Source organism: Cephus cinctus, unplaced genomic scaffold (genome assembly GCF_000341935.2).
Source record: "Cephus cinctus unplaced genomic scaffold, Ccin1 Ccin1_scaffold0160, whole genome shotgun sequence".
In the NCBI taxonomy this organism is placed as follows: Eukaryota; Metazoa; Arthropoda; class Insecta; order Hymenoptera; family Cephidae; genus Cephus; species Cephus cinctus.
In genome coordinates this window covers 2588827-2612925 of record NW_014332886.1, presented here as the reverse complement: position 1 = coordinate 2612925, position 24099 = coordinate 2588827, and the positions used below count along the sequence as shown (strand labels likewise).

Genomic DNA, 24099 nt, shown 5'->3' with positions numbered 1-24099 from the left:
TAACGAATAAAGTAAAACGTAATTTTATGATTTAAGTAAGTACGCATAAATTTTCATTTAAACTTTAATTAGTTGCAGATCAAAATTTATTACAATTAATTATCTCTCTCGTACCGTTTCTTCGTATTCCAGTTGTATATGATATTCTCTAGCAGGCATATTATGAGGGACAGCATAACTCCCAGCAATAGTAAAAAAATTGCCGCCTTTATTTCAGTGAATGTCACACTGTTCACGGTTTGCTGTACATTTACACAGATTGGTTTTCTTGCACTCCAACGAATTGCCTGTCGCTTTCTGAGTCCCATATCATTGATCTTTGCTAATCTAAAATGCATTACAAATATTTTTAGCATAATTAAAAGGAAATATCTTTAAAATATATTCGTACCCGACTCTTGCGATTTCGCGAAACGGACTGTGGTGACCCACCCATGCTCCCAGTCCTTGTGGGTGATACAGATGCACTTCTGACAGTCTACATATCATTTCCGAAGTGAATAATTTTTCCATAAGAGGATATCCTCTATTGGGGTCGCAATGGTAAGCAAAACCACCACGAGTAATACGTTTCAAACCCTCTTCTAGTGGTAAATATTTTTTAGCATCCGACATCTTTGACCAACGTTTCTCCTTCAGCATTTGCACTTCCCAATCTGTGGATGTCTTTACCAAAAACACAAAATAACATAACAGGCCGTTTATGCGAAAGAAATAAATAACTTACCTCCAGTAGATAATCATAGTAAACAATACGCTCGGCTGCAATATCCATGTTACTTTCAGCAAGTTCATTAAGCGAATCGTTTATCTTATCCAATGGTTGATTTAAGCGAACCGAAACAATACAAGCGGAATAATAATTGAAAATTAGTAGACTAAAGAATAACAGTTGCAGGAACACCAAGCGACCAGTCAAGAAGTTCGGAATCACCGAGGATCCTAAATAAAAATATAAATAAAACTCATAAAGTATATTCGTATATTGTTTTATATTTTATATTTTTTCTTGCTACCTTGTTGACAGAGTATACATATGGTAGAAAATAAAGCGATTCCGTACTGCCGAATCCAATGATCAATTTTCTCGAAAGCCAATGATATAGAAAGAATCAAAGCGATCAGTATGGTTAGGGCTCCAGTAGCATACCAAGAACCAGTGGAAAATGGTTGTAGCAATTCATTTGTTGATCTCAACGGTGAAGATAAGAAGAAGAAGCATGTCCTAGAAGAAGACATGACTTTTAATCAGCTTGACAATTATAGATTTTGACTTTACCGAAAATTCCAAATTGGCATGACTAATTCACCCAATGGAAATCTCTTTTGATTAATGGCCCCAGGACTTCCTGTTATGTCGGCAAATCCACGATTTAACATGCCCATCATTCCTGTATGAGATCCATTTTCTGCGATTTCGTCCCAATAAAAGTCTGTAGAGAGGTCCATCCTAAATTAATAATAAATATGACAAGTATAGGATAATATTAATATTTAAAATCCAATGCCTGTTACATACGTGAAATTAAAAATATCACATAAATGTTGCATCAGGGGATAAACAAATTTGGACATAAGATCGATTGACTTGTTTGAATAATCTTCTAAATAATCCTCCAGTCGAGTATTGTTCGGTTTAAACTGCGTCTGCATGGATAAATATTTTTATTGATACGAATTATTGTTTTTCTTTTAAATATCTTTAATACTTACCACAGTAAGAACTCTCAGAATCATTCCATGATAGTTTGCACGTCTATTAAATTTACTGTGTGTCAGTGTAATATTCAAGCCTGAACTTCTATGCCAGTCGCCAAGCTCCGTGACGTTCAATGATCCACCGTGGTATTTCGAAGGATTGTAAACGTCATGGAGTACGTAACCGTCTAGTATTGGAGTTGCTATCACAAGATCAGTTACCACACTGTAGGTACTGTCATTTAAACGAGGCAACACACTGTCAAGACTTTCTCCAAGAATCAGCCAATTGTATAAGTTTGTATAGGTATAATGTCCTGCAGTCTAATTAATATATCACTTATATAATAACGGTAGTGTTAATTAACAAAGAATTTTTTTACCTCGGACATGAAGCCAGCAAAATTTTTATTTTGACATCGTAAATCTAAGATGATTCCAATTTTCCAGTAACTTGTTTTTAATTTCTCCACGTTAAAATCCATAGTTAATAAAGGCATCGCGGCGGAAATTTCCAAATTATTGAATTTGTTTATTAATTTAAACATTCCTGCGACAGAGGAATTATCTAAGTAAATAATATACTGATATTATAGGGTGTCACTTGAAATAGTCATATGTATTATTACTAGTTGTATTTCCACAGAAAAATCCGACGATCCTCGATATTTCTTTGTGCTTATAGTAATCGACGATGAACTCATTTTCGTACGATAAGCAAATTGTAATTAATTTTAATACGAGTAAACATTTTAGTAACATATTCTGACGTATACAGACTTGCTAGAGTTTCCTTCTGATTCTCTGATATTCGATCACATTGAACTTTAATATGGAGAGAATACGATTTATAAGCTAAGATCTATATATAAAAAATGAAAGATTCTCCTGTATAACCGTCGATTATGTCTTCTGACAGTTGTAACTTATTCAGATGCATTTCTGCATTGAAGTTGTCTGTGTCAATCATTCCTACGTAATATTCATATAACGAATTGATGAAGTTCGAATAGTAGTACATTCATGTTCATTATCGATTCTGTTAGAACGAAACACGTAACTCTCCTTCTATGACTAACTCTAAGCAGTCGGCCAGTCGCGAGTTAAAAATATTTTGATGATAAATACCCAGTAATACAACCTTTTATTTTTAATTATGTTATTGAAAATTGAAGACCAATAAAAATAATACTGGACACTTTTGAAAGAAACGAATAAGATTGTGATAGGCATAAATTCACTTTGATGAATTATATATGGTTAGTGACGAAACATAAGTGCTCCTTATGGCGTAAATTAATATCATTCATTATGTTCGGAAAGTTGATCTTGTTATATGTTTTACTCACCTTCTATATAGAGCACGTCCCAAATGCAAAAGAATAAGTTTATATCATGGTGTAAAGGAAACAAGGTGTGCTACCATGCAGCAAATATTACTGGATCTTGACTTACTATTGAAATTTATTCAAAATATAAGATTGAGGACAAATAGTGTAGATCAAAATTGAATAAGCTATGCTCAAATTGAAATATTAATAAATTAAGTGTTTGAAATATTGAAATAACTAATGAAATCAATAAAGTTAGATAACAACACTTATGTTTGGCCAAAATTTGCGATTTTTAAGGGTTAATATTTTACTTTATTGATTTAATTAATTATTTTAATGTTCCAAACACCTACTTTATTAATATTTCTAAGGGTTGCTTTGGGAACCAGCAGGGAGTAGCGGAGAACCTCTGCCCGCCAAGCTACGCGTTCGTGTTCACGTTTAGCTCGGCTGTGACGGGATTCACATTGTCAACGGAGGCGATGATCACAAATCCTACTTCCAGACTCGCCGCTACGATTTAGCGCCAGTATTTTGGTATCGCCTAAAACCGTAGCGTTGTACATCTCCCTACTCATCTCTGAAAGTGATTAGAAGTTTCCTTTCGTTCACAATATCACTTTAAGTTACACTGTTTCGTCTGCTAATTTTACATGAAACAAATTTATAATAAATCATAAGTTAAGATTTTTTTATTAATTATTGTGGAATGGCGCTAACTTTAGTGAGAAAAGTAATTATTTAATGAAATTTGTGTACTATTTACTTATGTTAACATTTTGGATATATGACCATGTTTTATGAATTTCATTTATATATTTAGTTTATTTTATAGGCAGCCAAATGCTTTCACCATTCACAATATACAAAAGTACTGTCAACAAGATTTTACAGTTTGTATGAACCAGATTATCTAGAGGTTTGTTAATTTGTTTTTGTGCAGGTCAATAACACAGTAGAATTTTATTTTATAACAGCATTCTGTTTCAGCTGTTAAAACCAAAGATACCAATTTACACGGATCTCCATGTTCAAATCAAATCTTTTGCTTTTCCTGTGCTGGAAAGCTATCAAGCATATATAAATACAATTGCAGAACATATGGATATTGATGTTGAAGACAGGTATTGTATAATTTTTTACACATTGCAGTGACTAAATTCATTTCACTTATTAATCTTTATTTTGTCAATAATCTCTCAATTTAAGTTTTGCAGTTCCTCCTAAAAAATTAAAGATACAAAGATTAAAACCGAAGAGCGATGTGGTTGATTCGGAGTATTTACTCAATGAGTATGAAAGAAGTTTTCATTTATCAAATGTTTCTGCTACAAAATATCCAATTTTCCTAAGGATTCTGCAAGCAACTTTACCTGAGGGAGTGAAACTACATGTAGAGTTTTGGAATCCTCTAATTGATCAAAAAAGATATGTGCCAGATAAACAACTATTGGATTTGAAATCAGAACTTGGTGAGCTTAAAGGAAAGTGAAGTGTTACCGCAAGTATATTTTTTATGTTATGTTGCATTATGATTTTTGGATCATGTCTCTGATTCAATGCTAGGAACAGAATATCAATAAAATACTTTTATTTGAGAACATATAAAAATTTACAAAAACATTAAGGTAAAAAATTATAAAGTAACGATCATTAAGATTGTTTATAAAAAATTATTCAGTATAAACACACCAACTATGGGTGATTCATTTCACCTGAATAATTCTGTATAAAATTAGTTTAATAATATATATGTAACGTGTTATAAAAGACCAAAATGAACAACTTTGATCTTAGCTGCTTCTTCAGATGGTTTAGGAGATTCTTTCGCTTTTTCAATATTGTTATCTTCTGTAACAATAATGATAAAACAACAGTCTGAATATCACTTCAGTATTTACATTTGCATACTTACTGCACAATGGTTGAAAATCTTTGAGGTAGTCTTCGTTTCCCAAACACAGTGGTAGACTTTCTGCCAGTTCTCGTTTTGGATCCATAGGATGCAATTGGGTAACCGACCGTTTTTGAACAGGTCGATATGATTGCCCCTGCAGAACAATAAATTAATGCAAATTGCAAATGATAATTTTTACTGTACTTTATCTATAGTTCTTGGTAAAACAATGATTTGAATTCTTACCGTGCCAGGTACAAGAATATGTGTCACTGTATCCGAAAATTTGACTTTCGGTTTTTCGCTACATGACGACGGCGTATCCGTAGATGAAGTAGATTGGGAAAGGCTTTTAGTATTGGAGGTGGAAAGATTAATAACAGGCAGCGGTGGTACATTGGAAGACATTTTCTGGTCTTTGCTTATAGTAAGATTTGAGTTTTGTGAAAATCCTAATCTCAAGTGTTTCCCTTCTAACGACTTACTTTGTACATTATAATTCGACTGCGCATGATTAATAGAACCTATTGAACTAGATTTAGTATTACCTGGATGAGAATGTTGAACACTGAGATTATCGCAGCTACCATGAAAAGGAATAAAATCGAGGTCATAGTTTAGTCTGTAGGTTCTCGTGGGCTGAAAATTAGTACCCTTGTGCTGACTCTGTAAAATACTCGATACAGAATTTTGTCTTTGTAAAATCTTAGAGGTTGCAATATTTGTGGCTCTAGACATTTGAAACTTTTGAATAGGCTCGTCTATTTCTGTCAATCCTGGTGTACTACGTGAGAGCGGATAATTTTTTTTGGGTAAGTTATGAATGTAATGATAAGAATTCGTTATCGAAGGTGGCGGTGGTATATCACCAGAAGTATGTTTCTTCAGTGTCAATGGATGCTGAGTTTTCTGAATGCTCTGACAGTTTGCACCATCAGTAAGATTGTCAAAAGATGTAGACGTAAAAGCTGTTGCAGTATTGTCAAAGGAGTCTGATATATCTTCTTCAGGACTATTGAAAGAGGTTGACATCAGATTACTGCCACAGTTATAAAATGACAGTGAACTTACATTACCTATAGCATTATTAAACGAAGCTGACGAGGTCGTTTTATTTGTCATAGTAGTCGTAGGCGGTATAACTGCATATGGCATGGGAGGTATATTAATACTGGATGGATTTACACTCGATGACTTTACACTACGGATCATAGTAGAAGTGGCTGTGGATTCTGTCTTAGTGGTTGCAGTCAAATTTGGAAATGAGCTGCCAAATAATGTTGGCATTAAGTTTGTTGTAGGAATACTGAAAGATGTTGACATGACATTGTTGTCAGTATTATCTAAAGATGACAAACTTGATGGAATGTCTACAGAGACAGACTCGTAAGTTGGATTATTAAAAGGGGTTGACATAAAATTATTATGCTGCACAGCATCGCTCAACGTTGGTTGACTTGTGTTGTTAACCGAATTATTAAAAGAAGTCTCAGCAAAGTTATTAGCAAGATGATTAAATGTTGTAGGCTTTACACTGCTAACAGTAAGATTTCCGAATGATACTGTCATGAGATCACTTGTGGTAGTGGAAAATGGTTGTGAAAAAATATTTGAACTTATCGTAGAGGTGGGATTCAAATTTGCAGTTGAGGTATATGAATTCAATTTGCTAAATGAAGTAGATGACAGTAATCCACTTGATAAGAGACTGTGAGAGGAATTATTGAAAGCTGTGGTACTTAAACCACTGCTAGGTATATTGAATGGAGTGGACATTAAATTGTTATCAGACTTATTTATGGGTGGGACATCACTGAATGATGTAGAGACAAGTCCGCTACTATTATACAGAGGAGAATGAAGGATAGGTAAAGGTGGAATTTGGCTACTTGTTCCTTTAGCATAGTTACGCTTTCCTGGTAATTTGTAGCTAATTTTTTCTCGTTTAGGTGAATCTTCGCTTTCACTCTCTTCACTGTAAGATTCACTTTCTTTATCGCTTACTGAATCAGAGCAGATGGAACAGGATGGTCTTGAGCAGGTTGAGTCTGCAATTGAAGTAATTCATAAAGTTATTAATTATACTTACATTAAGTGCACGAATAGAAATGCTTACGAGAACTGGTGCAACTGTTTGATCTGCTTAGAATCTGTTCGGCTTTTTCTTTCGCAGCAGTTGCCATCTCTAAGTCATTCATTACAAGAGCATAGAAATGTATATCCATAAAAAGGTCATGATCGTTTAAATCTATTGCCAGTCGAAAAGCCTTTTCGAATAGCCGATATCTGTCGTAAGGTGTAGAAAATTAGTAATGTAACTATAATATTCATTAATTAGTACCTTAATAAATGATGGAAAAATCTTCGTGTAAGGTCTCTAACTTCATCGCCATATTCTTCTTCTACTGCCTGACTTATTGGTCTCACAGGTATGTGAAAACTGCCCAAGGCATTTTGGATGAGATCTATAATAAAAGGTTTGTGGATTGCAGCAGATTCATGTTCATTCTGTAGCAAATAGTTATTCTTACTTTCATGCTCCAATGTCAAAGGTAACTTAAAGAGATAGTTCAAAATTTGATTGAGTGAGTGCATGCAAGCACGTGCATCCATATCCCAATTCATAGACAACAGCAACGAGGTCGCACGTTCTACTTGACCAAGTGATAGATGTCTTTGCACCAGAACATCTCCAGATAAATTATCTCCTTCGATAATTCTTATAACTCCCAGTGGTCCCCTATTAATATATGTATATTAGTATGTGTTTGGACTATTTTAATAATGAATCGCAATTATATGGAAGTTACCTTTCAAAAAGTAATAAAAATAACGAATCTCCATGATCATAATATTCCATATATGAACTTGGATCAGTCTTTCTATTCCATTCCATGCGCAACAATGCTGGTTGACTCCTATACAAGTTATCAGCTAGATTGTGATTAAACGATAATAATAAACTTTGAAAAGATCAGAGACATTAGTTACCTAAAATAAGATGACAGATCTAATATATTGGCTGGTGTAGTGTCTTCACTTAGCATCTGACTCCTAACATGAGACAGAGATATATCAAAATGTTGAAATTGTCCTCTTTCATTTCCAACAGCAAATATAATTCCATTACTGTGCCACGATGCCAAAGTAGGTATCTGAATAATAAAAGTTTAAAAAATGTGGACAAGAATTATGTATAACAATTTGCATGGTTTGTTAACTTACAAACGCAGCTTTCACACTATTATTTGTTCCTCGCACTTGATCATGCAATGTTATCGAACCATCAATACAACACAGCAATAGCATATCATGATTTGGTGAAAATTTTACACAGCTTGTATGTGTTGGTAAAGGTACTGAGATAACGGCAATTCTTTGTAATTTATCTTGTTGAGATACTTCATAGGTGCGCCATTCAATTGTAACTTCTCCCTATAAATGAATACGTATCCTGTTGAAATACAAGTACCTTTTTTTCAAATATTTGTAATCTGTCAAGAAGGGTTGCTCACCTTTCTGGACACTTTCTGTTCTACTGATTGTATTACATTTTCATGATAGGCGTTGAATGTGATACATAAGGGATCAAATTCAGTGCGTAAGTAACACAAGAGTTCTAGTTTGGTTCTGAAATATACAATTTATTATGTGCTATGAAAAAACAAATATACCATAGTAACAGAGAGACAACAAGCTTCTAACCAAATTCTCAATCTTTTGTATGAAGATAAGTTAAGGATACCGTATATTTATTATAGTGCTGAGTTAGTGTTATAAAATTAAAATTTGTATGAACTGAGAATTATAAAGTGGGGATGTCTCAACATTGGCATGTTCATTGGGCTGACGAACCTTTTAAACCAAAAAGATTACAAAACTGGGAAGTTCCTAATTGGCATCCAGCTTGGCCTGATAGACACTGTATTACAACTGAATTTTATGCTGATAATAAGGGACATATATTGGCAGGTCGAAAGAGATCTTTGCAATCTCCTTGGGGAAATTTTATAGTAACTATGCATTGTTTTTTATAAAAACATTTTTTTTATTCTTATATAATTGATTAACGTTTTATCAGGACACATGGCATCTGCCACGAAAAATTAATAGGCGTCTTGCCGAAGAATTATCTGCACCTCCAAATTATAAGAAAGTTGCGTGGGCTGCACATTGTGCAAGACATCGTGCTATATGTAATGCGATTAACCCAAAATCACCAAAAAATTTTAATGAAACAAACAAACAAAAACAGGAGATGTTACAGAATAAAACGAATATTAAGTCAGAGGAAGAGAAAGATGAAGATGAAGATGAAGATAACAAAGATAATATCAGTTGTACAATTGATAATTTTACGAATATGAGCATTAAGAGCGAGGATATTTCAAAATCAAATTCTGAGAATTGTCATGCAAACACTTGCTTCCAGCACCAAATGCGTAAAATATAAAATTGTAATTTCATTGGCATTCAATTATTCTACTATGCAAATCCTTTTGGTACAATTACAAAATAATTTCTTACCCCGTTAGACGGTATAGATGCACGTTAGCACGATCATGTTCTTTTATAGCTGGACTCCAAGGATAAACTTCATTCATCGTAGATTTCCACCAAATTAAAATCTATCAACACGTTCAATTGATTATTGTACTATATTCTTTATAATTGTATTTTTTTTTAATCTTGTAATATAGTAACACTTACCAAATCACTGGATTTATTTACTTGAATTTTTTTATCCAATCTACGACCACTATGACAAGAAAGATCAATTGTTAGGAATTTAGGCTCGAGCCTACTGATTTTCTCAAATATATGTCGTTTTGGCTTAGTAAAGTGCACAAGAGTTACTTGGCTATCGTTGTATGTACAAATTAAATGATTCTTTGTAATTATCACTGTAAAGATTCAATAAATATTTTATTTATGGTATGTTAAACATAATAGAAAAACATACTAAGAATTTTATATTCAATACAATGTGAGTTAGATATATAATATAAAATTTTTACCGTCTGATATGTGATCCGATACTTTTCCAACAAGATACTTGTCAAAAGAAATTTTTTGTATATCACCACTAGGACAATTAATTTGTATTTGAACTAATAGTCCAGAACTAAGCATCATATGTACAATACAGTGATCATACCATTGACAGTACACAGTAGAGTTGTCTTTAAGCTGTTCCTATATATAGAACAATTAGTATAATATATAATATTTTGCAATACCAATTAAGTAAAAACCTTACTTCAAGATATTTAATGGAATCTTTCAACTTATTTCCCTTTTTATTTTGTGGTACACAAACCATCCCACGCTTTTGAGCATAGGATCTTTTACCTTCCTCATATAAATCGTCCGTACGTTTGTCATGGTATCTAAAAACAATTGTTAAATGAATTGTATATGATATCATTACTGTAGCATACAACACAAATTAAATATGTAGAACAATATTTGTAATTGACAGGAAACTATATTTTACCTGAATGCACCAAAGTCTATATCCTTAATATTAATGACATCTTCGAATGTCCACAGATTAACTTCGCCCAATAAGACGAACATTATAATAACTATTTTACCACTATTGAACTTTAATAATCCTCTAAGAACTCAGTGTATAAACATTTCAGGCAGGTTATGTTATTTGAATTTGTTTTTTTAGGCTAGATCCTCATACAGGTGCCAGCATTCGGATACAGGATTTTGATTGGTGAAAAATAACAATTTTTCTCCCACCATTTGGTATCCACGAATCAAAATCCTGCATCTGAGCGCTGACGCTTGTATACGTCCTATTCGTATGACCTCATCTCTGGTATGACAGCCGTATCATCTCTGGCAGCAGGTTTGTCTCGTTACCTACGCTTGAGCCTACATTTTCTGTACTTTTCAAAAAGGGTAACTTCATATTGGTTATTAAATAGTATCAAACAATAATTTTGCACTTTTTAAAAAATGCAGAAACTATAGGTAACGAGAATAAACCTAGTCGTGCTGTTTGACGTTACACAGATTTAATTATGTATCAATAAGTGGTGTGTGATTACGCGTACCTGATGCGTACATACGACTTAGTTCATAAAAGTCATTACAGTTTCAGAATAGTGCATCTTAAAAAACTAAATGTACGCTGATGAATAACAACATATAATGTAACAAGAATATCGGCTACATTTTTCAATTAGTTATTAATTAGTGCAGTTTATTTTATGAAACTGATACAAATTTTCACTGTGTTTTTTATTTCTGTTGCATCGCGAGAATTCTATATGTTTATATGAACATAAAATTGGAATAAAGAACAATTATTAATTAATAGACATTATTAATAACAATGACTGTTACCATGGGTGAGAAGAATTAATGCTACTCTCTTATGTGTCATATAGGTTATAATATCACTACCATAATGAAATAAAAACAAAATTCCACATTAAAGCCCATTCTCTTTAACGTGGTTCAATGCATAAACTCTGCTAACTTCAAAATCCAAATGTCTGATTGACTAATAGTGAAATTAAACCGACTTTAACCAATAAACTGTGTTTTTGGATCTGGGCCTAAGTGACGTTCATTTATTAATGACATTTGTTTTTCATATCCTTTTCAGATTCTGTCGTATATTTAGTTCTTACTGCAATATTGTGGGGTGCTACAAATCCTTTTTTAAAAAAAGGCTCACAAGGTTTAGAAAATGTAAAATCATCTTCACGATGTGGTCAATTTGCTAAGGAAGTTATATTTCTTGTCACAAATTTGAAAGTTAGTATATTATGAAGAGGTAAATCTATTCTGTAGTGATCACATATTAAACCTCTCTTCTTTTTCCAGTATATAATACCTTTTCTAATAAATCAGTGTGGATCAATATTATATTTCCTGACCCTGCAAAGCACAGACATATCATTGGCAGTGCCAGTTACAAATTCACTTACCTTTGTATTTACTGGTATCGCTGGTAGGCTGTTAGGTGAAGAAAAGGTTCATAGAAGTAAGTTCAAGAAAATATAATCTTTCCTGTTGCATATTATTTCCACATTATATATTTTATTTATGTTGTTTTTCAGATACGTACATTGGTATGATATTCATACTTACTGGCACAACATTATGTTGCCTAGATAAATTAGGCATTACCGAATAACTTAGATATTTCATCTTTAAAAAACCGTTTGAGTATCAATAATGGAAAAGTAATATAGATTTGAAAAGCAATTAACCAGAAGTTAGAAGTAGTCAAAAGAAAATATCTGTGCTGATTGGTCCTCAAATTGTATCCAAGAGTTTATCCATCTGTCCTGGAAACAAACCCAATGTCCATTTCATTTTATATAAGTAAGGACCACAGGTCAGTGAAAATATTTCTTTTTTTAATAGAATTTGATGAGTTCATTGATGAACTGACGGTGCAGCAATGACATTCAGACTTGCAGATTGTAGGACAATAAGTATTGTACTTGCAGTTATCTTTTGCTGACGACATAAGACCTAACTAAATTCGACCTCAACACATTTTTTATAATGTAATGAAAAAATGACGTTGCTTCTCAGAATATTTGGAATTATGTTTATTTATTTCGAATTATTTAATAGTGTTACAAAATAAAACATGTTTTGGAGCATGCACACCTCCATGTGTTTAATATTTTCTTCTTAGATGTAGCAGCGGTATCAGTTAGATTAATAAATGATATAAATTTATCAATATTTCAATTTTATATATTGGTATATGGTATTTACATACAAGTATAGCCTAATGGTCCATATATACACACACACGCAATTAGCACCAATTAGGAATTCAAGAAGTGGTGCAGTTGTTTACATTCACGTCGCTGCACAGGCCTACCTGTAGTAACACTGCATCACACAGTACATTTTTTTTCGCATATCTTTTTTGTCTGTGGAATTTAGCAAAGATTTGCTATTAAGTACTTCTGTAAGCACGTTTACGTAATTTCTCTTGGTACAACAATGTTGGGCATTTTGCAACGCCAGATCGATCAAGCGGATTTCAGAATCTGAATGGCCATTAGTAACGTATCAGCGACGAAAACTTGTACGCAAGAAGTAGTAGCAATTCGAAAGGAAAAATATTAAAAATTAGGTATAATTAGTACAAGTATTTACAATGACGTTTATATAAAGGAAAGACCATGAAAAGCTATGAACAGTGGACAAACAGTAATTACCAATGCAGATTGGTATCTTTGCATTTTTCTGCATTTTAGTAGCAATGCGCTTAAGTTTACAGGATTTAGAGAGTGTAGTCGCCCTTACTCTCTTCTAGAGTTTAGAACGTATAACTCACTTATCTTCTACTAGATAGACGTAAGAAGACATCCTTTCCAGTAATTTTGATTTCTTTCACGAGGATAGTAGTAGTATAAATATAGGAAAAGTAGAAAAAGGCACTCTGATTCACGGCAAGTAGAAAAAGAAGAAAAGTAACAGCCTCGATTATTTGAATTAGGCTCCATGAAATGCCTTTTGGATATGAATATCCAGTCAGGAAGTAGTTACAGGCACAATTTGTTGTGGTACCTGATTCTGGTTGGTACTTTTTTCTCTATCCTGTTGTCTTAATAAACTGACACGTTCTGATGACATGAATATTTAAAAATGACAAGACACGAATATACCATAAACGTAATGCCTTCGCATCTAACTCGTTAAATTTAAACGAATAAATTCGGCAGAGAGAAGGCTTCCTTTTGAACATTGTCATTTCGCATAATCATTCGAACGGCCAGGAACGCAAGTTAAAAACTATTACAGAGTTACTAAATGGATAACCATGTTAGAACAATTAATGAGCAACGTTAAAAATATTTTGTTATCCTGCCTCTTAAAATTCTCTGCGCAGAATTGCGTTCCTGCGTCCGAGGATTAAATCCCGTCATTGACGCAGCAACTACTTGCCAAACTTCTAATTTTTTTTTTTTTCATGGATTGGGAACAAGTATGATTCATAACAAAAGAGTTGTGAAACATCACATTAACTTTCGAACATCAGAATTTTAATAGTTTTTTCCATCGACGGACGTACTATTCCCTTTGTGTCTTCCCCCTGTCTTTCCTCTTATTAATTTACACCTGTATCTATCCATATATCGTAAGTGTTCATATGAGTTTATACAAATTATATGGACATTGTATAGGTGTAGTTCAAAAGGGTATTCCGATAGTCACGGTCTGATGAGTTTATACTTTCGTTACTTGCCTGCGGCTCTCACTACCGTCACGGTAGTCACTTTTACAAAAGATCAATTTCCACGGTCGATCAATTATTTGCAGTTGACGCTTACATGGCGCCTTCGAGTTCCTAGAGAACCAAGAAGACTGTTTGGCGAGGGAAGAGAATGTAAGAGAATAGAAAATAGAAAAAGAAGAAAGACATAACGACGCACATATCGCATCGACACGCAGTGCGAATTACGGTGGTTTAACACGTCATTAATGATCGCTTACGATTACGAATTAATTATGAAAGTCAAGACTAGCATTGTTCAATGGTCTTTCCATCAGGCCCTGGATTTCTTGCTCTTCAGTTTGAACCATCCCGCGCTTTTGTTCGGATCACGTGGCACTGAAGTCGATCTGCTCAAATCCGTCCTGGAACTTCCGTTTCGTGATTTATTCGCCAGCGATTCCGTAGAAACTGTCCTATCCACCTTCTGCTTGTCCTTCGACTTGAGTGTACTGCGACTGATCGTACCTATGAACAATGACAATATGAGAAAAAAAAAAAGAATGATTACACGGGTATTAAGAAATTGATTGGCCCCTAAGATTAATACATTATTATTCAGTACAGGTAATAAATTCTTACCGGTCTTGGAAAGGTTGTCCTTGCTACGCCGAGCTTCTTTTCCACGGCGACTCAGGGTCTCACGGCTACGATGTCTACGTCGCATCGTCGCCGTCGGCTTTTGTTGCTGATGCTGATCGTAATTTATTTCGAATGGTTCTCGATAATGCCTTGGTTTCCAGGGCGCCAATACACTTACGCTCCTGGATACAGTCCTGGTGTGAGATTGAAGGGGTCGATTCAACTCCTCGCGACTGGCTGCCCTGCGTCTCTCGTTCGGTCCAGGAATTTCACCCACTACAAAAAGAAAGGCGATAGGACCATATCGAAATCATCGTTGAGAAACGCTCTTGTCAATGCGGGTGGTTGACAGTGATCGATGAGCTTTGCGAAAATCACCTGTGGCAGCGTGCAGATACACTACGGATCTCTGCGACCTCTGTGAGTTCTGACTCTGCTGACTGCTGTCGCCTGTCGTACTCTCTCCGGACGACAAAGCGCTTTCTGCGAGTCTCGGCGGCTTCCTCGGGGCCGACGCGATCCCCGAGGTGTGGCGACTCGAATTCGTGACATCATGCCTTGAGTTGGCATGGTCGTCGGTTCGTTTACTTCTGTGGTATCGGAGAAAAGAAGTACATAGAATACAGTAACGCATATAGATACATGCATCAGGTATCACAGCCTAGAAGATATCTATGGGATTTTGTAATAGATTCATAGGATACCACTTCTACATACATATTAGATCGACTCGACATAGGAATTTTATTGGAATTTGCACGAAATTCTTCGATTCCTGTTAATAAAAAAACCTGTTCAACCGTTTCGTGGTATTGCTATTTTTAACTCTGGGCTCATTTACTTTGCGGACTCATAGAGTCCTCTGCTAATGGCTCGTAGACTTGGTACCTTATACTCTGATCATGTGTGGAGTCAAAGTAGTGATTTCTGTGGTATGCAAAATTACCTGCGCTCGCGGTTCGACGAGACGGATTCCTGATCGGTATCGCCGAAGAAGCGTAAATTCTTCTGTACGGAAACTCGTTCGGGTGCCGAAGAGGCCTCCTCGTCCTCAGTACCAGTAGTCAGGATCTCGCTCTCAGGTATCCTTGCTTTTTTGTCGACGGACTAGAACAAAAAAATTTATGAATAAATTATAAAATTATTTTCTTTTGGTTTTAGCCATTCAACAATTTCCCCCACAGCGGAGCGTATCTACGACGCGTGTATCGTGCATAGGAAATGAAAAAATGAACTGTAACCCAGCATCTTCGCGAGTCATGACCTCCGGACGTTCGCTGGTTCAATAGATCATCATCCACCGAGAGGATTCACGCGCACGCAATCAACTCCAATGGCTATCAGCAGCGAGAGTACCGCCTAGGATCGGAATCGGGATCTGACGGAGATTATTCCGCGGACGATACTCGGCTAGGCAAGCCTCGGCACTTAATCTCGCGATTAAATTAAACCACAGAGCGCGGAGTTAGTTAAGCATTTAATCAAACTGGTAATAGGAGGTTGTACTGCCCTAATGACCCCGCTGCGGCAACCATTGACTGATGAATGCACCAGCTCCCCCACAGCTATAAGAGTCTCGATCTTTTATGAAACTCGGGATGCTACGGCGTTCTGGTTATCCTTTTAAGCTTTGAATTTCTCAATATGAACTTTCGGTAGACGGACACAAAAATCATGTTCGTTAAAGACATAGCGCAATTAATCATTGCCGTTAATGAGCTCGGATTTATATAAGAAAAAAAAAAAAAAAAAAAAAAAAAAAAAAAAAAGAAATTGATTTAACTTTGTAAAGAGACAAATACGAGGCAATGATTCGCCTACGCGCTCGTATGGTGAAAGCTTCATGTACTTGCTCGTGCAACCTCGAGAGACACGTCGTCGACCAGTTTATCTCAGGTACCAGACATCTTGATGACGTCAGGAATCGAGTTATTATTAGGAATGTCTACGAGCTCCTTCCGATTCATTTAAATCGAAGGTGTCAATAGATTTTACATAATAGATTATCAATTGATTTATTCTCAATATCGATACGTACTTTTACATTGGACTTATTCTTCCTGGAGAGCGATTTAAACCAGCCCTTCCTCTCGGCTTCCTGTCCCTGATTATCCCTGGTGAGGGTGTTCTTAGATTCACAAAATGGTTCCTCCTCCCTGGTTAAGGTGCCCGTCGATCTCGATAACCTTGCGGCTCGAGGAGGACTGGGACTTCCACTTGGTGTCGATAATCGTCTACGATGACTATAGTCCTCCTAAAACAAAGAAAATATATCAACTAAGGTTATGTCGATGAACCATGAGTACTCTCTAGCTATACTGTACTGGAATGGTATAATTTAACGGAGGACTTATCGAGTGTTGGAAAGGGTTAAGAGGAGTTTAATATCTCGAGGGCTCTTGGTAATGCATGGCCATGGAAGGTACGCAACGTGCCATTAAAATCGATCACCCGTTAGAGGCAGAAAGTGGATCACGCACACGTGGAAGTACATAACCCATAAGCAGCATCGAGTCCTTCCACTCTGTGATGAGGTAGAGTAGTGAATGGAGTTTGCGATGCCTGATGAGGGCCCCGACCACGTGGGTGGCACTAGTCAGTCAGACATTGCAAGGGCCCTGGATTAGTTTTTATATCTTCCTCTCGTTAAGGCGTCAGTCACGAGGAGAGGAAGAGTTGGACGAGGAGGCGAAGAGGCTCGATGGAGGTAATGACGGTCTGTGTCACTCGCTAAATGCCCCCATATTAGTCGGCACTCGACGGCCGATAATATTGCGACTGGTTCTCATCCAGTAAGTACTCGGCAGTTACTTTCTCCTGTTATAACAGTTCCTATCCGTACGAAAACACGTGATTTTCAAAGCAATACCAGTGGCCGCTCGTAGCTAAAATTAGTGGGGGTGCTGCTCCAGAAAACTTTTAGCCGTTATCAATAATATCAAGTGAAAAGGGTGCTGCAGTTCCACGGTGCCTATACGCGAGCCGCCCCTGGTCGATACTAAAAATTTCTATCTACAAGAGCTGATGAATTTTTAACGTCAATCTTTACTCTTGCGTACTGTATGATTGGTGTGAAAATTGCAACCGTGAACATGGTACATGTATAAGGTAAAAATAAGCATAAGATCGGTGGCTTAACTCTTAGACCGTATAGTGGCACACGCGCCGATCGGCATGTTCAGAGCGCTATGCGTTATTGCCGTAGCTTTCGATACACAATATAATAACATATCGCAGGGCCTTGCCGTACCTGCCGCATAAACTCTTAAATGACTCACAATGAATAGCCCATATCGCGGAATCATCTGCATAGTACAAGCCCGCGCGCTTCCCTCGAAGTCTCCGTATATACGAGCAACAATATCCCGTGTGCTTTCCATAACGAGTCGAGGCACGGTGTACCCTAGGGGCATTGTGACCCACGCACCGCCCTGCTAACTCTTAGCATGGCTATGGCCTTCCTTCTACCTTCCTTCTCTCGTCCACCTTCTCTCCTCCCCTTCGAATGATCCCACACCCCTTGCATTTTATCTAGACTCTCCTCTCCAGCCCTCTCCAGCCTCTTCCCACAGGAACACAGATCGGCTCACGGGACCCCGCCACGTTTAACCGTCCACTTCTTTCTCGCGACGTTTCTCTCTCTCTCTCTCTCTCTCTCTCTCTCTCTCTCTCTCTCTCTCTACCTTCCTCAGGGAATGCGTTATGCGCGGCTACTCCCTCGCCCGGGAGTTCGCGTGGGCCGGCAGATTGGGCTAGGTCGGGTCTTGCGTACCTACGTAGTACATGCGTGGACGCACCTACATACTCGTACCCTGCATACTGCTCCCTCCACCTACCTTCTCTACCTTTACCTACGTCTTGGCGTGCGTGCACACATACATATACGGGGAACGCATAACTCTGCAACATTAAACCGCTGCGCCGTAGGTCACTGTAGATTACGCATAAATTCCGGGGGATGCGATTTATGACGTTAACCGGCACCCATCTTGGGATCTTTCGCTTCGAGCCAGGACTCGATATCGTCCAACGTCCTTCTGGTGGACCAATTTTATTCTGGAATACAATGATAACCTGGGTATACTATTGTTACTTGGGTTTCGGGCTGCCAGGTAGATTCTTATTAGGGTACTCGTTGGTTTAATGGGATTTTTACTGATTTGGAAATTGGGCCTGGTTAAGGAGTTATGAGAATATCAGAAGAGCGTGGCGATCCGCCCATGGGGGGCATAATGCCCATGGCACAAGAAATATAATAAGAGGGAATCCCGCCGCTGTACAAAGGGGCATTACAGTAAGATCTGTAACGCGCAAAGCCGCAAAATAAACGAACGAGGCGTAATGGGTATTGGCTGCCCGTCCCGCCGGTGGTTCTCCAGCGCATGCGTAACTGCGTAACCGAGAGCAAACAGAATAATAAGAAAAAGCCCAAGAGATGCTGCGCAAGAAACATCCACCTTGGGATCGCAGCCAGAGGACGGGATGTGGTCTGACCAGGAATGCGCATCTAGAAAGAGACGTCTTTCCATACGTTTATCTCAGCTGCTGAACCTTCTGCCTGATGATAATAAAAAGAAATTACTCTCTCGAGTCCGGACCAATTTACCCTGTCCACGTGCATCCAGATTGTAACTAATTTTTTTGTTATTTTACTGAAAAAAAAAAAGGGTGGACATCTGGAAATCTGAATAAGTCACACGAGACGCGTCGGGAGATCAGAAATCTTTGGAAGTGATCAACGAGGATGTCGCCGATGGTCCACGTCGTCCAAGGTCATCCGCTCTCGACGCGGTGGCAGAAGAGGCTCGAGCACCACGAGCTTTCTAGGAGGTTGGATAGCTCGGTAGAAAACCGGATGCACACTGCTAAACTCTGTGCACCGACGGGACACCACCACCATTAATGACCGAGGGCGAAGAGGGTGCGGTTTACTTTATTTGGAATAACTTCGGGCTGTGATACCTGCGCCTGTCAATGGCGGCTCTATTGGAAACTCGCTCGCTCTCCTGCTTACACTCCTCTTCCTTCCTCGCGCTTCTTCGTCTCTTCGAGTTCCTCGAGAGCGAATCGTCCGGAGCGCCCACGGCTGGTACCATCGTACCTTGCGTATCCAATACTGTGGATCTTAGCAAGTACGCGTATACATATACATTACGTACTCGTGGCGGCGGCCATTGACGTTTGATAATTGATGAAATGACGCTGCTTGCGGAACGCGCTTCACTCAGGAACTTTTGGATCTTTTCTAGGCGTAACTGTAGACATACTATCGATACAGCATCCTCGATGCTCATTGACGAATATTAATCGTTATTGCCTATCACGATGGATGACTTGGGCTATCTAATGCATTCGGCTACCATCCAATGAGAAGCCACTGACTTGTTAGGATCAATAAGAACGCTACTTGGATGCTGTGATTGAGGAAAAATGTAATGGATAAAAAAAATGTATTTTGAATTTTTCGTTGCTTACGCGATAATGGGTGTCACCTCGGTGATCGTTCACTGTCACCAGATAGACAATAGAGCTACTGGTAGTTACAGCAGACTGTATCCGTCTTAGTATCTCAAGAGTTCGTCGGTGTACCTTGATACACATTGACCAGTTGGTACCGAAAGAGACGCCGCTCAGATACACCGTAGCTAGTTACCACTACAGTAGATGCATCTGCGCGGCGTCCTAAGCCGAGTGGAGGAAGTTCTAATCTAAGCTTCCTCTCAGGGCTAACCTAGCCTAGCACTAAAGCCAGGATAGAAAGAGCCGGAGTGCATTGCGGCAGGTAGAATCGTATCGGCAAATTGCAATCGGCGACCGCCTTGTCGGCAACTCCCATTGCAAAAAAGGGAATACGGATACTACGAATATCCGGGATTATTTAGGTCCAGGGCACGACGTAAGGGGAATCGTTCTGAGAATTCTACAATCCCGTGCTATCTTTTCTCTATTCCGGGTTATTCTAGGGTTAAACGATCGGTCGCTCCTGTGGAAACGATGAAAGTGCCTGGGGTGGAAAAGAATGCAACATCCGACGAGCTCAGTTCGAGGAACGTTAACTGATAGTGACTAAGGACGAGGAGAGGGAGAGAGAGAGAGAGAGAGATAACTTTACGTAAATGAGGTGTAGCGCAATTACGAGTTATTGCCCTGGAAACACGAGCTGGAAGCACAGCTGTTCTCGCATAGTATTCCCGAGGAAGACTAGCGATTCGTTGATGCTAAGTGCTAACTATTTCAAGAATCTCGCGATCTCACGGTTGAACCTTTCTAACCCTCTTATCTATCTCACGCCAACTGCCACTTTACAGCTTGCTGAAGAGCGTGTTGTCGCCGTAGCAAGTTCTTGAAGTTCATCTTGTTACACCTTGGCGTAAATACCGTTATTTAGTATTGAGTAACAATAATACACTGGGCAATGCGTGATGGCTCGTAACGGATAGTAGTATAATTTTGTAAAATTTTTTTCTCTACATTTTTTTCAAAAAGGTTACGTCGATTTTCACTTATTGACCTTGCATTACGTGTCTGCGTACATCGGTAAGGGTACTGGGATATGAAATTTTTGTGGATCGAAATAGAAGCGTTAACGGCAGTTCTTGGAATGTCTGACAGCATGTGAGAAAGACGCAGAGTGAGAAGAGACTGTGAGAAACATCATCGCGCGAACAAAATGAAGAGCGCAGTCGAGTGGAGCCGCTGCGAAAAAGACGTCAGGCCACGTCTTCCCCGAGGCGTACGACGTACGTCTCCCTTTCACTCTCAATCCGGTGCCCGAGAGTGCTGCGTGGAGAAATGGTTAGCTAACTGCTATTTCAGTCTCTCCTCCTTGATCTGCCTTTGCTCTTGAGTCCCCGGTGCAATTAGCAACGAGGACGAGGAAATTAGGCACTAAAGACAATCAGAACGGATCGCTTGATTACGATCAGTTAGACGGTTTACGAGGGGGAATAAAAAGTAATTTGTAAAATTGGGTAGTGGACCCGGTGTTGATGAACTATTATATTAGCTTGTTCCAAAACGAAAGATTATTCAAGGATCAAATTCGTGTAGTAGGTACCTCTGAGCCAGGAGCTTTTAGCAACGGACAATATAAAAATTGTTTCCAAATATACATATGGAATATTAAAAAGCTTCATGAAGACACAAGGTACAAGATGTAGACGTAGCTGGATAAGAGGATACTATCTTGAGCCATGACGCCCAGGAATTAGCAAGATTTCGTAATGTCAAGTGCAGAAACCGCTTCCGCCTCCACGTTCTGTTGCACCTTCGGCAGGTGCTCTGCTGCGATCCAGGAGAGCGTGTGGCAATTTCGAAGTCGAACTTCCTGGGATAATGTAGCGGTAACCCTAGCTGGGATCGAGATGCGATCGTTACAATGGCGCTAAGACGGGGTAGCTTGAGTTATAGATGGTCACGGCAATGGATGTTACCGTCAGCCGTGCCGAGACACCTCAGCGATCACGCGGAACGAAATCGTTTATTTACCCAATGACAGTACGCTTATTCAAGGGCTACCATTTTTAAATAACTTGGCATTAAAGAAAATCTCGAGAAGCGATCAGTGCTCCGTCATCGAGATGAAGAGGAGGAGGCTGAGCCGAGGGTTGTATTTTTCTGGCCCCTTCAAGATTTTTTCCTTCAGGGTGCTTTACGGACGTCTCGAGAGATTCTAGAAGGTTCTAGTATCCCGATAGGAAGTCGGGATCAGCGTGAAGTGGATGGATCGTGAATGAGTGTCTTTCAATTGCACTCGAGTATCTTCACCTCCAAGAGCAACGACTTCAGACCAGTTGGACATGGTCGATCCTGCTCGAAGGATATAGTACTTGGTCAGGACACCTGGGTATGAAGACGTCTTGTATCCCCAGTGAAGCGAAGTAGGACCCGCGAAGGACAAAGGACAATGTTCTGCCAGGAACGGCGGCTCTTCAAACCGAAGCCACAGGAAGAGGACTCGGGCTTCAGCAAACCACAACAAATAGCCGTGGTATCGTGTTGCGAGTAATTGAACGGGTTTCATCCAACCTGTATTAACTATTGAGAACGGGGCAGCGGGTGGGATGAAGAAGGCGAGGAGAGGACGATGAAGCTACGGGAGGAGGAGGCCGAGAGAATCAAGAGAGAATGAAGAGAGGATCAAGAGAAGTACGTCTGTCTGTTGGTCAGGGTACCCACTACCCGCTGGCGATATAATGGCGCTGATCCTAGGCCCTCGATGTACGTGAGGCCAATACCGTATTGTTATTTGTTATGTTAGGTACTCCCTGCTCCCAGATCAAGTACCCGCATGTCTGAGATACGGCCGGGACTGGAATAATATCTTGTTCGCTTATTGTTACCGCTTGTACCAGATGAATCATTCTATTATCGAGATAGCGATAGGGATCCACCTTTATTTTTTTTATTTTATCAAGCTTTCGCAGGGTACCATGATCTCCCTATGGCGCCCCGACCCGGGTCCTCGCAACAGGGTGACGATCAGAATCATTGAGGTACGAACCGATCTCCCCGCCCGATGATCCTGTCGTTATCCTCGATCATCGAGAACTCTCGCGAACGAAGCTGCCGTTCCGCAAAGTTGCCGCGTGTAATAATTGTCCTCGGAGTTTCGCTTCGCTGGAGACGACCCTTAATGGTGGCTCGGCTGCCGATGGCGCAAGAATTCTAGGTGTTGCAGATTAGATTGAATTGGGTTGTTCGTATTTATCCGGTACCGCGTTTTACCGGACTGTGAGAAACCACTAAACTTTCAGGCGGATTCGCGTGTCTACGATTTCGCAACCGAACAGACCGGACCGTCGTTTCTTATTAAGATTCAAAACGTCGCGGCCAGGTCGAATAAGGACAGTCTCTGACTTAAGTCAGACATTACTTCCGTCGTGTATTCACTTTCACTTATAACTTTTATTAGAGACTTAATAATAGGACAGTCATTAACGATATCCTGTCTCTGGCATCACGGTAGGCTGCAAGCTGATAACGTTTATGGGCAAGGCAGCTAGTAGCAATGTCCTCTGTGTACTTACGATAATGGTAACTTTAACCGTGTCAATATCGGCTCTCGGTCAATGTACAATGCATCGGGTAGGAAACAATGGCAAACCGTGAACCCGTGCAGCGTAACGTCATAGTCGCAACTTGCATCTGCACATGCAACCACGACGAGACGACTGGCCCAGTTTACTTTACGAGGGAAGCATTTAAGCGCAGCGTTACGCGCCACGTGCATGTTATTACGCGCGAAACTAAACCGGACGAGGAATTAGATAAAGTGCAAGTAAAAAATTGGACCAGTTGCAAGATTTATTTTTGGTCAC

The 24099-nt window shown here is 38.7% G+C and overlaps 6 protein-coding genes across 23 annotated transcripts in view; 3 read left to right on the top strand and 3 right to left on the bottom strand.

Annotated features, from left to right (window-relative positions):
* Positions 1-57: 57 nt before the first annotated feature.
* On the bottom strand, positions 58-3441 carry LOC107263824 (glutamate receptor 3). Of its 4 annotated transcripts, XM_015731452.2 has the most exons (10): positions 3297-3441; positions 3048-3152; positions 2082-2248; positions 1714-2022; positions 1520-1647; positions 1280-1450; positions 1017-1225; positions 728-942; positions 392-666; positions 58-327 (listed from the first exon to the last, which is right to left on the bottom strand). In XM_015731452.2, exons 3-10 carry the CDS (start codon positions 2244-2246, stop codon positions 96-98), a joined length of 1704 nt encoding a protein of 567 aa, XP_015586938.1. In that variant the 5' UTR covers positions 2247-2248; positions 3048-3152; positions 3297-3441; the 3' UTR covers positions 58-95. The 4 variants fall into 4 exon arrangements, with proteins under 4 accessions (XP_015586938.1, XP_015586939.1, XP_015586937.1 ...); XM_015731453.2 differs by lacking the exon at positions 3297-3441 and having other exon boundaries at positions 2082-2266; positions 3048-3280; XM_015731451.2 differs by lacking the exons at positions 3048-3152; positions 3297-3441 and adding an exon at positions 2328-2962.
* A 154-nt stretch (positions 3442-3595) lies between these two features.
* On the top strand, positions 3596-4633 carry LOC107263682 (39S ribosomal protein L48, mitochondrial). 2 transcript variants are annotated; one of them, XM_015731159.2, is made up of 4 exons: positions 3596-3765; positions 3868-3951; positions 4023-4156; positions 4242-4633. In XM_015731159.2, the coding sequence occupies exons 1-4, from the start codon at positions 3742-3744 to the stop codon at positions 4522-4524; spliced, it is 525 nt and encodes a 174-aa protein (XP_015586645.1). In that variant the 5' UTR covers positions 3596-3741; the 3' UTR covers positions 4525-4633. The 2 variants fall into 2 exon arrangements, with proteins under 2 accessions (XP_015586645.1, XP_024936836.1); XM_025081068.1 differs by having other exon boundaries at positions 4250-4388.
* A 115-nt stretch (positions 4634-4748) lies between these two features.
* Positions 4749-10655, bottom strand: LOC107263680 (WD repeat-containing and planar cell polarity effector protein fritz). 2 transcript variants are annotated; one of them, XM_015731157.2, is made up of 15 exons: positions 10427-10655; positions 10190-10319; positions 9948-10125; positions 9640-9833; positions 9457-9557; positions 8445-8559; positions 8155-8364; positions 7921-8084; positions 7740-7847; positions 7461-7669; positions 7271-7394; positions 7046-7215; positions 5176-6977; positions 4948-5083; positions 4749-4883 (listed from the first exon to the last, which is right to left on the bottom strand). In XM_015731157.2, the coding sequence occupies exons 1-15, from the start codon at positions 10507-10509 to the stop codon at positions 4795-4797; spliced, it is 3813 nt and encodes a 1270-aa protein (XP_015586643.1). In that variant the 5' UTR covers positions 10510-10655; the 3' UTR covers positions 4749-4794. The 2 variants fall into 2 exon arrangements, with proteins under 2 accessions (XP_015586643.1, XP_024936834.1); XM_025081066.1 differs by having other exon boundaries at positions 7271-7669.
* LOC107263681 (protein Flattop) lies at positions 8587-9463 on the top strand. Its single transcript, XM_015731158.2, has 2 exons — positions 8587-8942; positions 9011-9463. Exons 1-2 carry the CDS (start codon positions 8748-8750, stop codon positions 9380-9382), a joined length of 567 nt encoding a protein of 188 aa, XP_015586644.1. The 5' UTR covers positions 8587-8747; the 3' UTR covers positions 9383-9463.
* Positions 10656-10749: 94 nt separating the features above from the next.
* On the top strand, positions 10750-12573 carry LOC107263683 (transmembrane protein 234 homolog). 6 transcript variants are annotated; one of them, XR_003058566.1, is made up of 5 exons: positions 10750-10792; positions 11558-11709; positions 11779-11938; positions 12015-12295; positions 12411-12573. XR_003058566.1 is itself a non-coding variant. In XM_015731162.2 (5 exons), exons 2-5 carry the CDS (start codon positions 11282-11284, stop codon positions 12089-12091), a joined length of 405 nt encoding a protein of 134 aa, XP_015586648.1. In that variant the 5' UTR covers positions 10752-10792; positions 11042-11281; the 3' UTR covers positions 12092-12573. The 6 variants fall into 6 exon arrangements, 5 of the variants coding, with proteins under 5 accessions (XP_024936837.1, XP_015586648.1, XP_015586649.1 ...); XM_015731162.2 differs by adding an exon at positions 11042-11297 and having other exon boundaries at positions 10752-10792; positions 12015-12573; XM_015731163.2 differs by adding an exon at positions 11042-11297 and having other exon boundaries at positions 10771-10845; positions 12015-12573.
* LOC107263679 overlaps positions 12503-24099 on the bottom strand; it is a 103928-nt gene continuing 92331 nt past the window's right edge. For all 8 annotated transcript variants that reach the window (XM_025081061.1, XM_025081063.1, XM_025081059.1 and 5 more), the window contains 5 exons: positions 16818-17033; positions 15726-15886; positions 15158-15369; positions 14780-15055; positions 12503-14665 (listed from right to left, as the gene is read on the bottom strand). In XM_025081061.1, coding sequence (XP_024936829.1) covers positions 14472-14665; positions 14780-15055; positions 15158-15369; positions 15726-15886; positions 16818-17033 — 1059 coding nt within the window. In that variant the 3' untranslated portion in view covers positions 12503-14471. The remainder of the gene's footprint in view (positions 14666-14779; positions 15056-15157; positions 15370-15725; positions 15887-16817; positions 17034-24099) is intronic.